The following is a 22,015-nucleotide window of genomic DNA, read 5'->3' as shown; positions in this document are numbered from 1 at the left end:
TTGAAAATAGAGAAATTCTATTGCGTAAGAGTCTAATTTTGGTCCCAGAAGTCGCACATTTCATCCAACCCCAGTCCTCGAACGTTTGACTCGATCATTTTACCAAGGGGAAAGAAGGAAAAGAGGGTTAACTATTTCACGGAGAAACTTCAACCTAGCCATCGCTGCTTTAGCGTTTTAGAGTTCAGACAATCTTTTGTTGAAAAAATTATCAAAAAATTTCTAAATCTATTGCAAATTTGCAATTATGCCAATTCAGTCATTAACTTTTTTTGCCTGGTCCTAAATCATTTCGCATTTTGTCAATTAAGTCTATCCAACCAATTTGGCGAGAATTGATGACATTGACACTGGTCATCCTACGTGGCGTTATAAGCATTGACATGACATTTTTAAAAATTTTTTATTGACTTTTTTCCGTCTTTTGTTCTTTTTTTATTAGTATTGATGGTCGGCAAGAGGTCGTCGGCCACCGATCGAGGCCTCATGACCTCCCATTGGGCGAGGGCTTGCTGCCCACGACTCAGTTGGAACTTCACGCCCTGAAGCAAGCACTAGCCAGCCGAGTGTAAGGGTAGCGAGCCCTCGCCCAATGGCTGGTGGCCTCCTGCCGACCATTAATAATAAAAAAAAATAGAAAAATAAAAAAATACACCAAATTAAAAAATTCCACGTCGGCAACAAAAAAACCATGTAGGACGGCCGACGTCCGTGTCATCAATTTCGGTCAAAATTAGTCGGGATGACTCAATTGATACAAATACAAAATGTTTAGGTCTCAATTGAAAAGAAAAAAAACTACATCAACAATTATAACAGGTTAGGACTTTTTTTTTTGGTAATTTTTCCATCATCACTAATTGCTAGACCACGAAAAAATAACTTAGAAAGTCTTGAGCAATGTCGTTCTTCGCCTACCAGAATCTAATTACTTGACCATGATCCATCTTTCAGATAAGTTCAATGTAAGGAGCATGCAAAGTGCGGATGCGGTCACAAGCCGGACGATCTCAAGGGGTCCCAGTCCTCGTCCCTCCTCGTCGATGACCATGGACAATTCATTAATGTTTAGCGGACATTTCGTAATATAAATTCGAGGACATCATCGCGATCTTATGCCAAATCTACCGACTTCCCCTTTTCCCACAATATCTTATTGCGCCATTGTTGACCATCTAGGTTTTATAGACTAGAACTTAGATAGAATTGGACGTTGGAGCTTGGCTTTCTCGTCGGATAAAAGCTTCATTACAGAGGTGACCATTATAGAGGTGCGCTTTCGGGTCACAACGATCTTTTGGAGACGGGTGAAATTATTGAAAAAGTTCTAAACTTTTTATACTTTTACCAATTCAATCTTAAAATCTTTTCAACTTGTCGACTCAGTCCTAATTCTTCACACCTTTTGCCAATTCAGTCTTATTAGTCGAAAATCGCCGATGTGAACGCAGCCGTCTTACGTGTTACCACAGGTCCCGACGTGGATAATTTTTAATGATATTTTAATATTTTTTGGAATGATTTTATTTATTTATAGGAGTCCAAAATTGAGAGAGAGAGAGAGAGAGGTTTGTGGGTAAAGCAAGGGTGGGTCGCGTGTAAAAAGGAGTTGCCTAGGATCTTGTGTGGAGATTCTGCCATCAAACTGAAGTTTGAAAGCGACCCTTCTCTCCTCCTCCTCCTCCTCTTCTTCCTTGAAAGCTGAAAAGTACGATTTGTTTATTCCCTCCCCCTTTCTATTTCGGACAACCTCTTCAGATCGAGGACACATATGATGTTTACCCATCTCCTGACCTGACCGACCCGACCCCTAGTGCAGAACCTTTGCCTTGGGCATCATCCAAGACTAAGGCTCTATTTTACAGTATCCTGTCTTTTGACTTGTGATTCGCGTACCCATAATTATGAACTAATTTTACTTCTCACGGTGATTGCCAAGTTAAGCACGTTAAGGAAAGACAAGGGCCCGAACTTCATAAGATCATTGCGCTTGCCGCATTAGCTCACAGATGTGTGATAAGTTTGCTTGAGTTTCTTCGATACTTAACTTAGTCGGAACACATATCAATCGGTCCAAATGGTCTCTCGCATTACATCGGCCTGTTTCAATTGATGAATTGAATATTTTCTCGAACGATTAGGACGAAGGTATGTATATATGAACAGGACATCAAAGTCCGTTTCTAAGTTTGTTGCTCCCAGCAATGATGACGTCCCTCCATTATTTCCTTCTTTATTTTTCGTTTTTCCTTCTTCGCCCCACCTTTTGTGATTACCGAAAGAAGGGTGGGAGAGCAACATAGAGGATTCTAGGGACCGCCGATAAGAGCATATGAGGTCACCATCGTGGACCTAATGGCCGGTTTAGTGACTTGCTCATGTAATGGCTGGACGGTACCATGGATTGCTGAGCTGAATTCTCATCTCCTTTCAGATTCATCATTGCCGTGATAATTGCCTCTCTATCAAAGGCCACACCACATTCTCTCACATTTTCATAGAACTCTCCACATGAATTTAACTTAACCGAGTGCATAAAATAGCCTTAAACTGCTGTGTTTCCTGTTAGTTAACCGAACCCAAACTGAAACCGAAACTTGAAGCTTCTTCTCACGGTGGTCATAGCACGTCCTGAGTTTGGTAGGGGATCGAACCGATGAAAGGGTCGATTCGTTTCGCTTCGATCTACCAAACCGAACCCCGACCCTATTGAATTCGGAGGTCTCTCCATGGTGTGAAACTGAACGTGGTCCTCGGGTCATTTGCCATTCAGATATCGAACAGCCACCAGCGGAACATCCTTAAAAACGGTGGTGGAGGGGGGAGAGGTTAGGGTATGCATCAATGACACCATAGATCACCCTCTTCGTAATGAATAAAAAACCAAAAAACATAAAAAAAAAGCGTTAGGGTTGCTTTAATTAGCAAATAGACAAAATCCAAGAGAGAGGGGGACAGTGTAGATCACGTAAGTGGGGGGTATCTGGGGCGGTTTGTGGGACTTCCTTGAGGGGAGAGACAAAGAGAGAGAGAGAGAGAGAGATTGTGTTTTTAACTTAACTTGATGGAGACTTCAGAAACCTTCTAGAGAGGAAAGAAAGATTGGGGAGGCTTATGAACAAGGGCTTCGACAATGACTCGTCTCCTTTTTTCTCCTCGCATATGACATGGAATCGAGGGATCAATCATTGGCTGTTGGATCTTAATTCAGTTTTTTTTTTTTTGTCTTTGGTTATCCTAGTTTAGGAGTTATTAGTGAGAAGACAATCTATGTCTTTTGGTGGTATGGCCTTAAATGACATGGGATTGTCTTAAACAGCAATTACGTATATCTAGAGTATTGCAAGGGAGAACAGCAAGTAGTAAATTACCATTTCCTCAACTTTGGTGCCTCCTAAAATTAAAGCAAAACTCTCGTATAGCTTTCCTCGTGACATCAGATACGCGCGCACATGTATATATATACACACACACTCAAGGGACCGGAATCCTCTAAAGTTAAAAAAGGGATGAGTCTATTACATCCTAATTTGTGTTCTTAAAGAATTGATACCTTACCACAATTTTGATTGGATGACTCTCATTTACTCCGAAAATAGGGAATTTATATTTGGATTTGGGTGGTGGTTTTCTAGGTGGATTTTCTTCAAGGCTCCGTTTGTTTCGCGGAAAACAACTTTCGAGAGAAAATATTTTTGGATTTTTCCGGCGTTTAGTCTAGTCAAGAAAAACATTTTTCACCGATGGAGAAAACACCTCCACATGTGGGTAAAATGATTTCCTCTTTCTGAAGAGAGGGAATCATTTTCCTTTATCTTTCCTCCCGTCACTCCTTCACCTTCATTTTCCTTTAATTATTTTAAAAAGAATTCCTAATTTTTTTTATTTTAAACAATCCTATTTATTTTTTCCTTTTTCCTCGGCTGATAGCCGACCACGGTAACGTCCAGCAAGCTTGAGGCTCACTCGATCCCAAAATTGTCACATTTTTTGCGAAACAAACGGAGCCTAAATCTAAGGGTACTTTTGCCTTTTCAAGATCATTGCTTCCCTTCATCTTAGATGATCTCAAACTCTCAATCCTTTTTGGAGAATTTACACATAGTTTGTTTTGAGGGGGTCGAGGGAAGGCGAGCCATCGTGTTTGGGCTTTGAATCGGGACATGGTTGCCGACTTATGTGGAATTTTTTTTTTGGGGTAGGTACATTCGGTCAAACACGGGCCCCAGAAATAAGTTTGGGCCGGGTGGGCCATTCCGGGCTTTCGGGCTTCGGTGCAGAGACCACGCCAATCTTGGGCAAAGGCCACGCCAGTGATTTGGGACCTTCCGATCCATTTCGTGTCTCCGTCGTCATCAAACAAACACCTCAAGCGACCAGATGTATAGGCAAAAATGTCCATTGCTATCCACGAAATGCAGTCTTTGCACAGTGCGTTGTAGCTAGGGGTATTAAGTAAACCAGACGGTCACAAAATACTGTGCGAAGAGCAAGTTCACCTAGCAAGAAGCCAAAGCTTCCCCTCTATGATTCCAAGCGCGGGAGGCTACTACGCCTGCCCCACTTGCCATTTAGCTAATAAGCCCGTAGATGTTGAGGTTTCGCAAGCGTAACTTCCGATACTGTATTCAAAGCAGTTGTTCGAATTTCTTATGATATGCAAGTTAAACAAGTTCTTGATAATAGTGGCCACAACCAAAATATCGGCCCTACGACAGACATATTGCTCACTATTTTTTTAGTAATAAATGATTAAGTGTAAGGTATACCTATAATGGATAAAAAGGCGTAATTAAATCCCTCAATTTTCAGGGCCTCATGCTAAAAGTTAGGCCAGATAAAGAAATTGGGTCAACCCGAATCATAGCCTCCCATCACATTGCAGCGAGTACTTTAGATCCCATATTAGCGAGACTCTTTCATCTTAGTGTCCGTCCGCCCCAACGTCTATGTAAAGGATTAAGCATGGCAATTCATTTATGCTATGCATGATCCTCTATCAATAAGCGAGCGGGGTATTTTTTCTATCCCTTCTTACCCTGAAAAAGCAGGGGACCTTGCGTCCGGCCCGAGGAAATCTTTGCACGCCTCCATTACCTTTTGGGAGGCCTAGTACGAAATATCGATTGCTTGTTGAACTCTGTGAATTGCGTGAAAGTAGGCTACTCCAAATTGCCGACTGATATTGGCTTGGATTTATCTTTCTCAGCCAGAGACCCCTAAATTTTCTTCATATTTTTTTCTTCCTTGAACAGAGGAAATAGAAGAAAACTTATATGGAGATCCCTCGACCTGCTCAGGTCCCCATTAAACAAACAACTCAAGCGACCAGATGTAGGCAAAAAAAAGTCCATTTGCTGTCCATGAAGTGCAGTCCCCGCATAGCACGTGAAGCTGTTCCAGGTTCGACCCATGCGACCGACGTACCACAGGCACACCGGATAGGGGTCCGAGAAAAGGACGGGCGAGAGACATCCGGCATCACCATTGGAACTTGTTTCAGCAAATGATTTGGTGAACCAGCTAAGTGAAAGCGACTTTCAGACAAGGTTTTGGATCGAAAACTTTCAGACAAGTTCACGAGCTGTGTTCTAGGGGGGACCAGTCACGCACACAGACGCCCACCAGCCAATCCAAAGAATCATCACAGGTGGGCTAACCTCACGCTAAAGCGAGAAGCTTCCAAAAAAGCTTCGTCCTTTTTCTCCCCGTGCCCACTCATCCTCCTGAACTTTGCGTGGAGCGGTTGCATGTGATTCTCTGCCAAGGACAAGGACTCGAAGCCTTGTATAAAACCAGAGCCGCCTCCACGCGCAGATCCCCTCTCTCTCCTGTGTTCACCAGATGAAGATGAAGATGAAGCTTGCTCTTCTTTTCGCCGTCGCCCTTCTTTTGGTCCAGGTACGTTCTCATTGCGGCTCTCGCGCCCGGTTCCGACAATCCCGCGAATTGTTTCTCCGATGAAGAATGTGTAATCATAGTCTACGATTGTCCCATATCTCTGTTATTTGATGATGCTCTTGGTCGTTGTGAAGACTTCAACATGCCCCCAGTTTATCAACTCTCATATTTTGGTGTCCGCGTTATGTGCTCGTTCTAGGCTTTTGCAGAGGCTTCGTCGGCAACTGATGCCAGTCACGCTCTCGCCAGTGTGAGTTCAATCACTGCTCCTTACTCCTTTCTAACATGATTCTTGCCATCCCTTCCAATAATTAAGAAGGGATCTTGTTGTTCTGCAGCAACCATACAGTATACTCGTCGCTGGCTTTTTCCCGGAACGTCTTCATAATTAATTAGCAAAAAATGTTTTCATGATCGACAATAATTTATGTCTAAATATTTTCGTGAAAGTATTTTTGTCGTTTTCAAATTATTCATTTTTCTCGAAATAAACACACCCGTAAGGCTTGACGGGAGTGTCTTTTGCTTCGACCACCATTTGCAGATGAATGGAGGAGGGAGTGGGAGGATTACCAACATCGACAAACGATATCAACACCATCCTCGCAAGATCAGTAAGTTCCATGGCGTCCATAAGCCCTGTGGCATTTACTTTGAAGATGTTGTGTGTAGCTGGAAATGCATCAATGTCTGTGCAACCCCAGTCGAGACACATTGGATTTTTTTTTTTTTGTTGCGAAAATTAGCTCTTTTAACCATTGTTGTAGCTCACCGTATGTAAAAACCTTAAAGAGAAACGTGTATGCATCATTACCAGAACATACATAGCTAGAAAACTAAAGCATTGCAGCATTTCTGTAAGGAACAACCGTCAGTGGGACAGTTTTGTTTCCACAAGCGTCCTTGAAGTCATAACATGTTCACATTTGGGGTGATGAAACTTTCCTACTGTGATTAGGGCGCAATGACCGTCTATAGGTCCTACATGGGTAGTACGTCACGTACGTTCGCGCTTGCGCAACCTGATTTTGCTTGTTTCGTGACGTCTTGAACACAGATTGCGGCTACGCTTGTGCGAGGAGATGCAGCAAGTCGTCGCGCAAGAACGTGTGCCACAGAGCGTGCAAGACGTGCTGCGCGAGGTGCCACTGCGTGCCGCCCGGGACCTATGGCAACAAGAGCGCCTGCCCTTGCTATGCCAAGCTCAAGACCCATGGAAACAGACCCAAGTGCCCTTGAAATAGCAGCTCTCAAACGTCCTTGTTCTTTGGTTTTACCCAATTTAATGTACTTGATGTGTAATAATGTGAGTTGAGTTTCTCCCTGATTGGTGAGTGCTTTTGTTGAGCTGGGAAATTATCTGCTACTTGAATGATGATGCCATTAATAATCAACATCGACCTTCTTATTAGTGCTTGTGCTGTACTATATGGCCCATTGATGCTCCTCCTGATTTAGAATACATGTTGGTCATATATTGAAGATATCCCTTGGCTCTTCCTTGACTCTATATATCTACCATGATGGGGCACATATCCTGTTTAATTGTGCATGTCCTTAGTTAACTATATACCTCGTTTACTCTTTATCGTGAAACATACAGAAATGACACAATTTCCCTTTTTAGTAACCGAGTTAGGCAATCCAGAGGAAATTTTGAGTGCATCGGGTGCACATTGTACCCGGTGCAGTCTTCGCATATCGTGCACGTTGTACCTAGGTGCAAAATACATGGCACTTGTAGAAATCACTATAATTCAAGAAATGTCTTTTATCATTTAGCTATAGGATGATTTAAATTATTCCTTCATTAATTTTGTACTCGTAATCAGAAGCACAAGACATATCATATATGATATTTTAATTTAAGCATATTGAAATTAGTAATCACACATTTTTAGGCTTAATATCCAAAAAAACCCTAACTTTATCAACTGTCCCAAGTATATTTAAAACTTCTTTTTGTCTCATAAAAAATCCCAAACTTTTACTTGTGTCCCAATTTTACTAGCCTAATTCCCAAAAAAACCCTAACTTTAGCAACAGTCCCAATTATATCCAATTTTTTTGTCTCACAAAAAATCCCATTATTTTTGTTTCAATTCTACTACCGTTAGCCTTCCGTCCATAATCACCATCGACTAATCCTATATAACTAGAATTTTCTCGCCGAACTTACCAATGAATCTTTGAAATTTGGAAACATCAAGTTTTAGGGATGACGATGTTTGAGATCGTTTGTCCAACTAATTAGATTTCCATGTTTGGCCATTCTTTGGGCTATCGAGTACAGGGGAGAATCCGAAACGCGTCGTCTTGAGTTACTCTATATCTCCTAGCAATGTGTAGGGGAAGCATACAACATAAGAGAAGTTGGGGGATTTTTTCATGGCAACTTTGCTTAGGTATAATTCATTAACGATGTGAAAATGTCAAGTAAGATTAACTAATGGTGATTATGGACGGAAGACTAATCGTGATAGAATTGGAGCAAACGTAAAAGTTGAGAGTTTTTTATGAGACAAAAAAAATGGTGGATATAATTGGGACATATGCTAAAGTTGAGAGTTTTTTTGGATATAAAGCCGGTAGAATTGGGACAAAGTAAAAGTTGGGGGATTTTTTATGAGACAAAAAAAGTTTGGATATAATTGGGACATGTGCTGAAGTTAGGGGTTTTCCTTTTTATTGGGCCCACATTTTTAATCTATTTTCTTGAATTATAACTCCTTGTAATTTTGCAACCCTAACGAAATCGCATTCCGAAAAAGCACAGACACGAAAAATATCTATTGAATTTCCACATGTCAAAAAATTGGTGACCTCATCGAGATTTCGTAACATCATCCAAAAATCCAGGTGAATTATTTATATCCTTATATCCTAAATGTTACTAACAAATTAAAAAATTCTAGATGTCACAAGTTTTTTCTTGAGTAGACGGAACCGAAACCGGTCCTCTACCATTGGTTGAGCCGATCGGTGATATCTTCATTAAGGCACATCCACTTGGATATTTTTTGAACCTTTTCTCCAAACTGCAGTTGACTCCTTCTACTTCACCTTGAGTTTGACAGGACGTCAGATTCTCCATATCATCTTTGATTCTCCATATCATCTTTAATTCTCCATATCTAGATGATTGTGTATAAAGCTTGCATATCCCAATTAACCTGCAATTGATATTATAATGCTTGTTATAGTCATTTTGGGAGTACTATAAATACTATACACATTTTCACACACTTCTCTACTTCGCATATTCTTTGCAGGAGCATCGCATGATCTTTTACTGCCAAAATTTGCCAAATGCAACAAATAGACTTAAATGTCATCTTGTTGACTTTTTCCTCTTATTTCCATTTTTTTCATTGCCACTCAGCTAGAAAAAATTTGTGTCCAGTTTAGTCCTGGCGGTATCTTTCCCTATAATCCTTCTTTGACAATTTTCGCCTCTGTTACCTTTTGAAGTCCATAATGCCAAAACTGGTTAAACGTGATGAGTATAAATCACTGCCCATCTTCTCCTTTAGCTTATTTCGAGGTTTATACGCTCTTTATCTCTCTTTGCCATGGCTGTATACGAGATCTTTCTCATGTTGGCTATGGCCATGGTAGTTTCTGCTATAGACGGTACTTGGTACGATGCGCGAGCAACCTTTTACGGCGACATGAGTGGTGGAGAAACCATGCGTAAGTAAAATCTCTTGGCCAGGAGAAAGAAAGAAGAGCCTTGCCCTAATCTTATCATCCCTTCTTGTACTCCTTTGTGATGACCATGTACAGATGGATAATTAGGCTATTTGATGTCCCTAGTGATTGTTGATATGTTTCTCTTTCGTGTTCATTACTTGCAGAGGGAGCTTGTGGATATGGTGATCTTTTCAAACAAGGATATGGACTAGCAACGGCGGCGCTAAGCACGGCCCTTTTCAACGATGGACTTAGTTGCGGCGCCTGTTTTGAGATCTACTGCAACAATGACCCGCAATGGTGCATTCCGAAGGCTGGCTCGATCTTAATCACCGCGACAAACTTTTGCCCTCCGAACTACGCTTACCGGGGCTCCTGGTGCAATCCTCCGCAAAAGCATTTCGACCTTTCTATGCCAATGTTCACGAAGATCGCGTACTATAAGGCCGGTGTCGTTCCCGTCCGCTATCGCCGTGTCTTGTGTTCCAAGCAAGGAGGAGTGAAGTTCGAGATTAAGGGAAACCCGTACTGGACACTCGTGTTAATTTTTAACGTAGCCGGTGCCGGAGACGTGAACGCCGTGAAGATCAAGGGCTCAAACACCCAATGGATTGCTATGACTCGTAATCGGGGGCAAAATTGGCGGACCAATCTTGTTCTGACAGGGCAAAACTTGTCATTTCAAGTCATCGTGAGCGACGGGACGATGGTAGAATTTGATAATGCGGCGCCTGCTGGGTGGCAATTTGGGCAAACATATGATGGGGGAAAGAACTTCTAGTTCACCCATTTTCATTCCAATGCTTGTATTACTTAGGGATTGATGCGTTAATTTCAAGTTTATTTTTCCATTCGTAAGAGAGTTATTGAGTAAGTTTAATTCCTCGTTAATGTCATCCGTCTCCTTTTTCACTTTCCATCGTCTGTCTTAATTCCTACTTTCAATCAAACAACTTCATTTCGATTTTGATTAGTCTATCGTTCAAAAGTTCGCGACATCGACATGTTTTTTCACAGTCATGCATTAGTGAAAAATTTGGCCGAGACTATAATTTTCTTCTATTATGATTGATCTTAACTAATATTAAAATATCATTATCTTGTCAAAATCATAAATGCCTCATTTACTCTTAATTAGGTTGCTACTCAATGGATCGCTTGATAAAATTTGAGTACAATGAGAAAGACCAATGTGGGAGATCAATTCCAATCCCATTTACTAATCTCAGCGGCTTGAAAAGATGCGAACGAAAACTCGAATGAGAGATTCAAACAGAAAATATTTTGCACTCGATAACTCGAGGAATCAAGACCCTTGTGCTCTATCTCTTCTTGCCATTTTAACAAATCCGCAATTTTAATTGCATATGATTTGTACAGATATTCTCTTGTAGATAATTATTCACAAATTGAATGGTTCCTCAAATTTCCAAAAAATTTAACTAATTAGGTGGTAACATTCTTATCTGAAAGCCGTGCCACCAAAACGCATCTTTAATTAGTGAAAATTACCAAGAACGTCCTAAAAGCTATTGCAATTGTGCCGATTTTGTCTGAAATATTTTTGCCAATTGTGCCAATTCAATCCATTTGGGGACAATTCTTAATAATATTTTAATCTATTTCGAAATTTTCTATTATTTTTACAATATTTTTCTATCTTTTTTCTTTTCTCTTTTTTTGGGGTTAGAGCTGGCGATGGCTCACCGGCCAGCGAAGGTCACCGTCCTAACCAAAAAAAAAAAGAGAAAAGAAAAAAAAAGATATAAAAATTATTAGAAAATAAAAAAGTAATTAAAAATTCTCAAAAAATATTATTAAAAATTATCTACGTCGGCTCCAGTGAGCCAAATAGACTGAATTTGCACAATTGTAAAAGGTTTAGGACTCAATTGGCATAAATATTTTGGACTGAATTGGCACAATTGTAATAGATTTAAGACTTTTTTGGTAATTATCCCCTTTAATTATGAAAGCTATAAACTTTATCTAGGATATCGACAAACCAAGGATATTGCGAATTTTAAGAAGGTTTTAATGTGTAAGGATGTTCTCTCTTATAGAAAACTATTCAGACATGGAATGGTTCCTCAATTTAATTTTCAGAAGGTTTAATCAATTAGGTGGCAAAATTCTCATCTTCAACCTGTGCTACCATAGCACACAGTTAATCACGAAAGTTGTAAACCCTGTCTAGGGTTTCGACAAACCACACTTTCCAGGAGTATTGCATGATTTTTTCCTGTACTTGCCAAACTGTGTGAACAGCCACTACTGATACCCTCTTGTATTACCAATTATATCCGTGCCATTCAGCTAGACATAATTTGTGTCCAGTTTTGTCCCGGGTTTAGCTTTCTGTATAATCCATCTTTGGCAATTTTTGTCTCGGTTTCCTTTTGAAGTCCATAACGCCAAAATTGGGCGAAGGTGACGAGTATAAATCACATCACACCGGCCGTTCTCCATTGCTTCATGTGCTTCTTCTTTAGCTTATTTCGACATTTTACGCTCTTTGTCTCCCTTTGCCATGGCTTTTTACAAGGTTTTTCTCATATTGGCTATGTCCATGGTAGCTTCGGCTATAGACATTAATTGGTACGAAGCGCATGCAACTTCCTCCGGTGACATGAAGGGTGGAGACCCCATGCGTAAGTTCAATCTCTTGGCAAGGAGAGAGAAATAAAAGCCTTGTCCTAATCTTAGTATCCCTTCTTGTGTTCCTTTGCGAGGACCATATCCAGATTGATAATTAGGCTATTTGATGTCCCTAATGTTTGTTGATATGCTTCTCTTTCGTGTTCATTACTTGTAGTAGGAGCTTGTGGATATGGAGCTATTGTCAAACATGGATATGGACAATCAATGGTGGTGCTAACCACGGCCCTTTTCAACGATGGACTTAGTGTGGCGCTTGTTTCGAGATCTATTATAAATTTGTAACAACGACCCAAAGTGGTGCATTCTGAAGGCCGGCTCGATCATAATCACCACAACAAACTTTTGCCATATGAACTACACTAAGACGGAGGATGCCTGGCGCAACCCTCCGCAATAGCATTTCAACCTTTCTATGCCAATGTTCACTAAGATCGCGTACGTTAAGGCCGGAGTCATCCCCGTCCGCTATCGCCTCGTCTTGTGTTCCAAGCAAGGAGGAGTGAAGTTTGAGATGACAGGAAGTTTGCACATTGCAATTGTGCTAATTTATAATGTCGGGGGTGCCGGTGATGTGAGTGCTGTGAAGATCAAGGGCTCAGACAACCAGTGGATGGTTATGACTCGTAGCGGGGGCCAAAATTGGTTGATTGGAACTCTTTTGACGGGGTAAAGCTTATTGTTTCAAGTCACCGTAAGCGACGGGGCCACAATAGAATTTGATAATGTGGTGCCTGCTGATTGGCTTTTGGGGCAGACATATGAAGGGGGAAAGAATTTCTAGTTTGACCATTTTATGGTCGTGTATTTTGTTGTTTAAAGAGATTGATGCGTTGATCTCAAGTTCATTTTTCCGTTTGGTAGAGAGTTATCCAATAAGTTGATTCCTAATTAATGCCATCATCCATCGTCACCATTTTCACTTTCCGGAGTCTGTCATTCCTACTTTCAGTCAAACAACTTAGGAAAGTTCACGATATATCTATGTCTTTTCTAAGTCACACATTAATGAAAAAAATTATTTGATGTTATATGTTCTCCGCCATTATCATTATGAAAAAATTATAAAAAAGGACAAGGAGACAAAACTTCGAATAGGAGAAGCGCTCCATCATGGCCTACATAATATCACCAGCCAGATATAGTGCTTCTTTGGCTCGCAACGAAGAAGAATCTAACTTCAAAAAATACAAGTGCATGGATAGATATTTGCTCACACAAAGACAAATCTTATAAATTCTCAATGTTCAAGTCATTGTCTTACATTTGAGATTTTGTCAGGAACTACTACATAGGAAATCAATATAGCATTAAAGACACAAGAACTGCTTAATATTAATGACATAGAAACTGGAAAGCACAATAAAGACCTAGGAACTAGAGAACTTATTAAAACATTTGGAAACTAGAACTGTGACTCTTGAAACCTACAACTTCTTTAGTACTCATAAAATTTGGACTTAAATTTCGTTCACCATCCTTGGTAGCCGAATAGTCATCATTGAAGATCACCAAACATTGATAGAAATTGATGAGAGCAACCTCTAGTCGTTAATTAGTTGAATAAATCAACAATAAATGTGTATATCAATATCTTAGTAGCCAATTGATAATTGTGAAATCGACAATTTGACCAATTCTCTTGTGCAATCGACATATTCAAATTTGTCAACAAGGTCCGATGCTCCCGCATCATTGTGCCATTTTAACAAATTCGCAATATATTTGTATATGATTGTACGGATATTCTCTTGTAGAAAATTATTCACACATTTAATGGTTCCTCAAATTTTCATAAAATTTAACAAATTAGGTGGTAGCATCTTATCCGGGAGAATTAGCAAAGAAACCCTACACTTTTTGTATTTGTGTCATTTTAGTTCATGCGGCTAACATTGGCTAGCCGGTGTTGACATGACACTGTCGACGCTCATGTGGACTTTTTAAAATAATATTATGACAATTTGTTAAATTTTTATAATTTTTTTGTCTTTTTGTCTTTTCTTTTTTCCTCCACTTAAGGCCGACGAAGGTTTGGACGCCCTCACCGGCACCGGGCGAGGGCGTTGTGGCCCTTCATGTTGATCCGGGAAGGGCGGCAACGTCGTTGCCCGATCCGGCAGGCAGGCAAGGGCGCCGTGGCCCTTGCCGGCCTAAGTGGAGGGAAAAAACTAAAGAAAAGAAAAGAAAAACTAAAATTATTAAAAATTATTTTAAAATGTCCACGTCAACGTTGGCAGTGCCACATCGGTGCCGACAGGCCAAAATTGGGCAAATGGACTGAATTGGCACAAATACGAAAGGTTCATAACTAAATTATCAAAGAAAAAAATATATGACTGAATTGACAAAGTTGCAATATATTTATGACATTTTTGGTAAATTTTCCCATCTTATCTTCAAGCTGTGCTACCAAACGAATCTTTGATTACGAAAGATGTAAACTCTATTTGGGTTTTCTACGTAAACTCTATTTGGGTTTTTGACAAACCAAGTATATTGCGAATTTTAAGAAGGTTTAATTTGTGAGGATGTTCTCTCTTAGAGAAAACTATTCACGCATGGAATGGTTCCTCAATTCTTCAGAAGGTTTAGTCAATTAGGTTGCAACATTCCAAAGCATGCATTTAATTACGAAAAGTTGTAAACTCTATCTAGGTTTTCGACAAACCAAGTATATTGCGAATTTTAAGAAGGTTTAATTTGAGGATGTTCTTTCTCATAGAAAACTATTCACACCTGTTGCGACCTGCCTTAACTTCACCCGAGGGTCCGACGAGTTTAAAGGTATTGTCATTGGTCTATGGTGTGGACTCTCCTAAGTCCTATCTTGCTTGACATTAGATTTTATTTTATTGATTAGCAAACTAAAATGTTACTAGAAGTCACCATTAGCCTATTGGAGTTGGCTAAAAATCAATCGAAACACGGAAGTTTTATCTCAATTCTTACGCAACTAGTGCTTCTAAGTTCGGGGACTTGTTTACTTTAACTAGATAATTAGCGTCCTTTCAGTACCTAATCAATCAATATTCCATAAGGTGACAACACATTCTACATATCATTTTAAGCTTATTAGATATCTAACCAATGCTAGATGATCATGCATAATGCTTTTACGTCGTTTCGTGCAATTACCTATTTATCCTTAACCTAGCATCTAGGAAAAACTATTAACAATCAATTTTTGAAAAGCCAATGTTATATGCATACCAAATCTATAACGATGATATTTAAATAAAACAACCCCAATACGCAAATTGGTTACACAAAAATAGACTGGATTAGACGTCGGTCTTCATCCTCGCCAAGCCAAAATGGGCTGCCATCTCCATGGGGCATCGCCGTCAATCGCCACGTCGGAAGCTCATCCAGCTCATGCATTCGAGTATTTAAATATGCATTGACTCGATGTAGATAATCAATAAACTTCAGCCAATTAAAAGGATAAAACAAGAGTCTCGAATTAAAATCTAATTATCGTGTTAATTTACCTACCGATACATGCATTATAGAACAAATTATATTCACATGCAAAGTTAAAACTAAGTCATGCAAATTAAACATGGAAAACAAACAATAATCAGGCATATAAAAGCCTAATTAGACAAAATAGACAAATAGAGGCATTTTCTACCTATTTCCTATTTTTTAACATTTTCTGGATTTATTATTATTATTTAATAAAAATGGGACCGGGTAGATCGAGCCCGGGCCTCCGTGGCCCGTATTCTCGCTCCGACTGGGCTCAAAAGAAGCTCCTCTTCCAGTCCGTCCGCTCAGCCCAGACAACAAAAGGATTAAGCGTGGGATGGCTCGGCTCCCACCGTTCATCGTCTTCTTCCTCCCGACGCAGCTCTCCTGCGTCCGCTCGAGACGACACCGCCGCCTCCGGCGAGGCCTGGCAACACTGCTGGCACCACCCCTGATCACTGCCAGACCAACGCCAATGACGCCTCCTCCGCTGACCTCAATCGCTGCCGGACGAACAAGGGCGGGGGAACCCGAGCTGGCACGCCACTGGCCACTACTCCGGCGACTCGCACTCGCCGCCCGACGGTGAGGGCCCTCATCGACCAGACCCGCTCTCTCTCTTGGATCTTGGCTCGCTCTTGGTGTCTTTTCTGGTCCACCTAAAACTCTCGCCAAACTCAACAGAGCTCACCGAGAGCTCTCTTTGGCCTCTCCCTTTGAGAACTGCAAACTCTATGTTCGTTTACCTAGCTCGGCCACGCAACGAATGTTCTCGCGTCCGGGTTTTCGACAAACAGGACTTCGACCGACATGAGGCCGGCCTGAGGACGATGTGACATCTGGCAAGGCCGAGCAACGCCTCCGCCAGCCCGGTCCGATCAATGCACAGCCCGATCGAAGCTCGAACAGCCTCCATCTCCGGCGGGACAGGTGGTAGGCACGGGTCGTGTGGGAGGAGTTACGACGCGTGGGGGGTTCTGAGCTCCTGCCCTCTCCAAGAACTCTCTCCCGTCTCACCTCTCCCTCCCGTCCGTCTGCTTCTTTTTTCTCTCCAGCCGAACGCCCTTTTGGGACTGCTCTCCATGAGCTCTCAATTTTCTTGGCCATCGAGGCCTTCCCCCAGAAGACCGAGTCTCTGTCTGACCCTCAACTTCTCTGCTCTTTGATGCTACCCTCTGCCTCCTTCAGCAAGCTTCCTTTCTGTGGCCAGGAAGAGAGGAAGGGAGAGAGCATACGTAGAGGCTAAAGTGACCGTGCAGGAAGATGGGAAGAGGGAGGGAAGCGTGGATGAAAGGTGACTGCGGGAGAGAGTAATGTGAGACCAAGTGAGAGAGAGAGGGTAACGTGAGGGAATGTGCAGAAGTGGTTGACGTGAGATGAGGGTTACAAATGATGGGCTGGTCTTCATGGGAAAGAAAAAAAATAAGAGATGGGCCCTGGGGAAATTAAAGGAGATGATGGGCCTTTCTCTGGGGCCCATGCTGGAAGAAACAAAAAGAAAGATGGGCCTACGCCTTGCGGGCCTCGGGGAAAGAAAAAGGGATCGTTGGCCGGGTTTCGCTCGCGGGTTTGAGTCGCCCGATGCTATTTTTTTTTATTTTTTTTCTTTTGTAATATTTTCTTTTTCTTTTCGATTTTTCAATAAAAAGAAAAGAAAAGATGCATACTCAACAAATTTGACATATTCTACTTTAATGAAGAAAATAAAATACGAGACCGCCTCAATTTTTCAGAAGCTTCAGTCAATTAGGTGGCAACATTCCAATGCCTATATTTAATTACAAAATCTGTAAACTCTCCCTAGGTTCTTTAGATCAAGTATATTGTGAATTTTAAAAATATTTAATTTGTAAGGATGTTCTCTCTTATGGAAAACTATTCACAGATGGAATGGTTCCACAATTTTTTAGAATGTTTAGTCAATTAGGTTGCAACATTCCAAAGTATATGTTTAATTAGGGAAGCTGTAAACCCTATCTAGGGTTTCGACAAACCAAACTTTGCAGGAGTATTGCATGATTTGTCCTATACTTACCAAACTGGGTACAGCCCGTGCAGATATCCTTTTGTACTACCTTTTATATATCACTGCCATCTTGTGTGCGGTTTTATTCTGGTTTTAGATTTCCATATAATCCATCTTCGGCAATTTTGTCTCGGTATCCTTTTGAATTCCATAATACCAAAATTGTGCAAAGGTGACGAGTATAAATCACCGGCTAGTTCTCCATTGCTTCATGTGCTTCTTCCTCGGGCTCTTTTATCTCTCTTTGCCATGGTCATTTGCAAGGTTTTTCTCATATTGGCTATGTCCATGGTTGTTTCTGCTATAGACGGTAATTGGTACGATGCGCGCGCAACTTTCTACGGGGACATGAGTGGTAAAGAGACCATGAGTAAGTAAAAATCTCTTGGCAAGGAGAGAGAAAGAAGAGCCTTGCCTTAATCTTAGTGTCCCTTCTTGTATTCCTTTGTGAGGACCATACACGGATGGAAAATTAGTCTATTTGATGTCCCTAATGATTGTTGACATGTTTCTCTTGTGTGTTCGTTACTTGCGGACGGAGCTTGCGGATACGGAGACCTTTTCAAACAAGGGTATGGACTAGCGACGGCGGCGCCGAGCACGGCCCTTTTCAACAACGGACTTACTTGTGGTGCCCGCTTCGAGATCTTTTGCAACAACGACCCGAAGTGGTGCATTCCGAAGGCCGGCTCGATCATAATCACCGGGACAAACTTTTGCCCTCCGAACTACACTAAGACGCAGGACATCCGGTGCAACCCTCCGCAAAAGCATTTCGACCTTTCTATGCCAATGTTCACGAAGATCGCGTACTATAAGGCCGGAGTCATCCCCGTCCGCTATCGCCGCGTCTTGTGTTCCAAAAGAGGAGGAGTCAAGTTCGAGATTGCGGGAAATCCGCACTTCACCCTCGTGCTAATTTTTAACGTAGGCGGCGCCGGAGACGTGAACGCCGTGAAGATCAAGGGCTCGAACACTCAATGGATTGCCATGACTCGCAACCAGGGGCAAAAGTGGCAGACCGGAACTGTTTTGACGGGGCAAAGCTTGTCGTTTCAAGTCACCGTAAGTGATGGGAAGACATTGGAATTGGACAATGTGGCACCTGCTGGGTGGCAATTTGGGCAGACATATGATGGGCAAAAGAATTTCTAGTTGGAACTGTGCTTGTATTCTGTTGTCTAAAGGAATTCATGCGTTGATTTCAAGTTGTAAGGGAGTTATTCAATAAATTTATTCCTAGTGTGTGCCATCATCCATCGGCTCCATTTTCACTTTCCATTAGTCTGTATATTTCCCATTGTCAGTCGAACAACTTTGGAAAGTTCATGATATATCCTTGTGTGTTTTCAAGTCGTGCATTGGTGAAAAATCGTCTCGGATTGCAGGTTTTGCACCATTATCATTATCATCATCAGCCGAGGCTTATGATCGAGGAAAGAATGATCTCATGACTCATACGTTTGGAAGGGGGAAAAATTGGTTTAAGTTCACCGGACTCATTTTTTTTTTTTTCCTCTTTAGCATTTAAAGCTAATTCTTCTAAGCCGAATCCTTGGCTAGAGTTAGGATCCATTTGTTTCACTGACAATTAGCATTATGGAAACTATTTTCCAAAAATAAAAAATGATTACTTCAAATGCTTTCATTGTTGACGGTAATTTATGTCTAAAATAATTTCGTGGACATCGAGAATATCTTTTGGTTCATTCATCTTGTAAGAGATACAAGTGATCATTCCAAAGAAATATTTTTTGACTCATTTATTATCCGCGAAGCAAAATAAGGCATTCAAATGGAGATGCCTAGCCATGATACGAGATGGACTTGGACTACTTGAATAATTAAACCGTGCTTATTCTTTTGAACATGTCACAGACATCAAAACCCCATTGTTTGGCCTGTGATTTCTCTTAGTTTCACTGGTGAATTACTTGCTCCTACGTGATGTAGCGGTTTAGGTAGACATTCATATGCAAATAACCGTGATTGTGTCATGCCAATAGAGATTTATATTGTTGAGAGCAAACTATAGCAAAAGGAAAGAAGGTTAAGTATAGATTTAGTCCTCTAGTATTCGGAGTTTGTGCAGTTTGGTCCTCTAACTTTTCGTTGCGCAATCAAGTCCTCTAACTTTTCCTATTTATATCAATTTGGTCCTTAAGTTTTGTTTAACGCAACAATCCTCCAAATTTCTTAATTTGTGCAATTGACTGCTCTGTTTACTTGCCATTACTAATATTCTCGAATCACGATCTCGTTTTTCTTATCTCTCCCATTTGTTTTCAACTGATTCGGCGGTTGGCGGAAAGAATTTAGGCAGACATATGATGGTGGAAACAATTTAGGCCACGGAAGGAATTTCTAGTTGGACCATCTTCATTCTAGTGCTTGTATTACGTGGTTTTGGGGATTCATGCGTTGATTTCAAGGTCAATTTTACATTTGCAAGGAAGGATTCAATAAGTTGATCCATTGTTAATGCCACCCATTGTCTCATTTTCATTTTCCATTGTCTATTTGTAATTATGGAAATGCCGTTATGAGTGGGAAAATAATGTCGGGGATCATGTGTTTTCTACGATTATCGTTAGAGAAGAGTCATCAAAAACCCTTACTATGTCCACGACATATTTACCCTAATCTTTTTTTTTTTTGCGACATTAAAAACCCCATAACGATAAGCACACCACAAGACTCAAAACTTGTCAAATTGATGCAATCAATTCCTTCGATCGACACCGTCAATTTTTATCTAAAGGAAATGCTGACGTGAGGAAACGCATGTTTGGTCACGTTTTCATCTTCTTGATGATATTGTAAACCAAGCATGCAAGCTGAAGCCTATTGTAAGGAAGGAAGGAGGAGCTGAGGAAATATATTCACTAAAGGAAAACATCCTCTCTCTCTGTTTTTTTTTTTCTTTTGGTCAGAAAATATCCTCTCTTTTGACCATTGTGAAATAAATGTTTCTAATTCTGACCCAAAAAAAAAAAATAGCAATAAGTGGTTTCTAATTCACATGAATCCAGACCCTTCGTTCTATATCTCTTCTTCCCATTTTAACAAATCCGCAATATCCTTGTATGTAATTGTAAGGATGTTCTCTTATACAAAGTTACTCACACATCGAATGGTCCCTCAATTTTTCCGGAAGGATTGGCTAATCAGGTGGCAACATTCTTTTCAAATGGGAAGAAATTCCCGAGAAAGTCCTAAACTTATTGTACATATGCCAATTCGGTCATAAATATTTCAATTTGCCCAATTTAGTCATGAATCTATCGATTTGCCCAATCCAGTCCTAAACCTTTTCTAACAATGTGCCAATTAAGTCCCGAATCATTTAATTATGCCAATTTAATTCTAAACTTTTTTATGATTTGCCAATTTAGTCCTTACGTGGCGATTTTGGCCGAAAAATCATTGACGTGGCGATTTAATAAGTGTTGGTCGTCCTATGTAGGGGCAAGCGATTCCGGGTAGAACTTGGAACCTACTTGCTAGAACAAGTTTATCGTTTTTTGGAATTTAGAGCCTACCATGCATACTGTGAAACTTGGAACTTATCCCGTCACGGGTTCTAGGGTTGGTTCTAAGGTACCCGAGAACCTGCCAATATAAACTCCGATTGCATAAAAAAAGAAGACATTCATATAGACTAACACTCAGACAAGCATTCTCCATTAATGGTGCTTGATAAAATTCTTCCGCTTAAGCTGCAACCGCCAGTTCCACAATAAGAAGGGCTACCCCGAAGATCACCAAAAGCAAACAACTCTGCAGAAAACAAGAACGATAATCTCAATATAAAAGCACATAGCATTTAATGCCGCTGAACTCGTGTGGTGTCATTTCTGCTTTTTCTTTTACTTTTAAGTCCAATGCAAACATGGGATGCACCAAATAACCAGCCCAAAAAGGAGAACAGAGAGGTATAACTGCATTGATTCCTCCTTAAGAGTAATGGTAGTCTTTGTCATGAAACTTAATAACAAGCCCAGAATGGAAGCAAGCAAAAAACGTGAAACAATGACGGGCATGCAGCGTTGAGGTTTCAGAGGAAGAAGTGAGAAGAATAGAAAGTGGAAATAGAAAGCCTAAGTTAGGGTTTGAAAGTGACGGTTCCAGTTTTGGTTCCGGTTCGTTCCATAGAGAACCGAGAGGGTTTTCCTCAAAATGTGGAACCGAGAACCGGACCCCGGTTTACTAGAACTCGAAACCGGACCAGGAACCATGGGTTCGATTCTGCGGTTCCCGGTT

General features: G+C 40.8%; 3 protein-coding genes and 1 pseudogene across 3 annotated transcripts; all 4 read left to right on the top strand.

Moving 5' to 3' along the window:
* Window positions 1-5,718: 5,718 nt before the first annotated feature.
* LOC115738638 (gibberellin-regulated protein 9) lies at window positions 5,719-7,312 on the top strand. Its single transcript, XM_030671321.2, has 4 exons — window positions 5,719-5,901; window positions 6,101-6,151; window positions 6,446-6,515; window positions 6,959-7,312. The coding sequence occupies exons 1-4, from the start codon at window positions 5,845-5,847 to the stop codon at window positions 7,138-7,140; spliced, it is 360 nt and encodes a 119-aa protein (XP_030527181.1). The 5' UTR covers window positions 5,719-5,844; the 3' UTR covers window positions 7,141-7,312.
* A 2,161-nt stretch (window positions 7,313-9,473) lies between these two features.
* Window positions 9,474-10,375, top strand: LOC115737242 (expansin-A23-like). The gene is made up of 2 exons (XM_030669281.2): window positions 9,474-9,594; window positions 9,759-10,375. Exons 1-2 carry the CDS (start codon window positions 9,474-9,476, stop codon window positions 10,373-10,375), a joined length of 738 nt encoding a protein of 245 aa, XP_030525141.2.
* Window positions 10,376-12,124: 1,749 nt separating this feature from the next.
* On the top strand, window positions 12,125-13,036 carry LOC115737231 (annotated as a pseudogene).
* A 4,998-nt stretch (window positions 13,037-18,034) lies between these two features.
* Window positions 18,035-18,907, top strand: LOC115735282 (expansin-A22-like). Its single transcript, XM_048274555.1, has 2 exons — window positions 18,035-18,120; window positions 18,286-18,907. Exons 1-2 carry the CDS (start codon window positions 18,035-18,037, stop codon window positions 18,905-18,907), a joined length of 708 nt encoding a protein of 235 aa, XP_048130512.1.
* Window positions 18,908-22,015: the final 3,108 nt, after the last annotated feature.

Source organism: Rhodamnia argentea, chromosome 2 (genome assembly GCF_020921035.1).
Source record: "Rhodamnia argentea isolate NSW1041297 chromosome 2, ASM2092103v1, whole genome shotgun sequence".
Taxonomy (NCBI): domain Eukaryota; kingdom Viridiplantae; phylum Streptophyta; class Magnoliopsida; order Myrtales; family Myrtaceae; genus Rhodamnia; species Rhodamnia argentea.
This window is presented reverse-complemented; position numbering and strand designations above follow the sequence as displayed.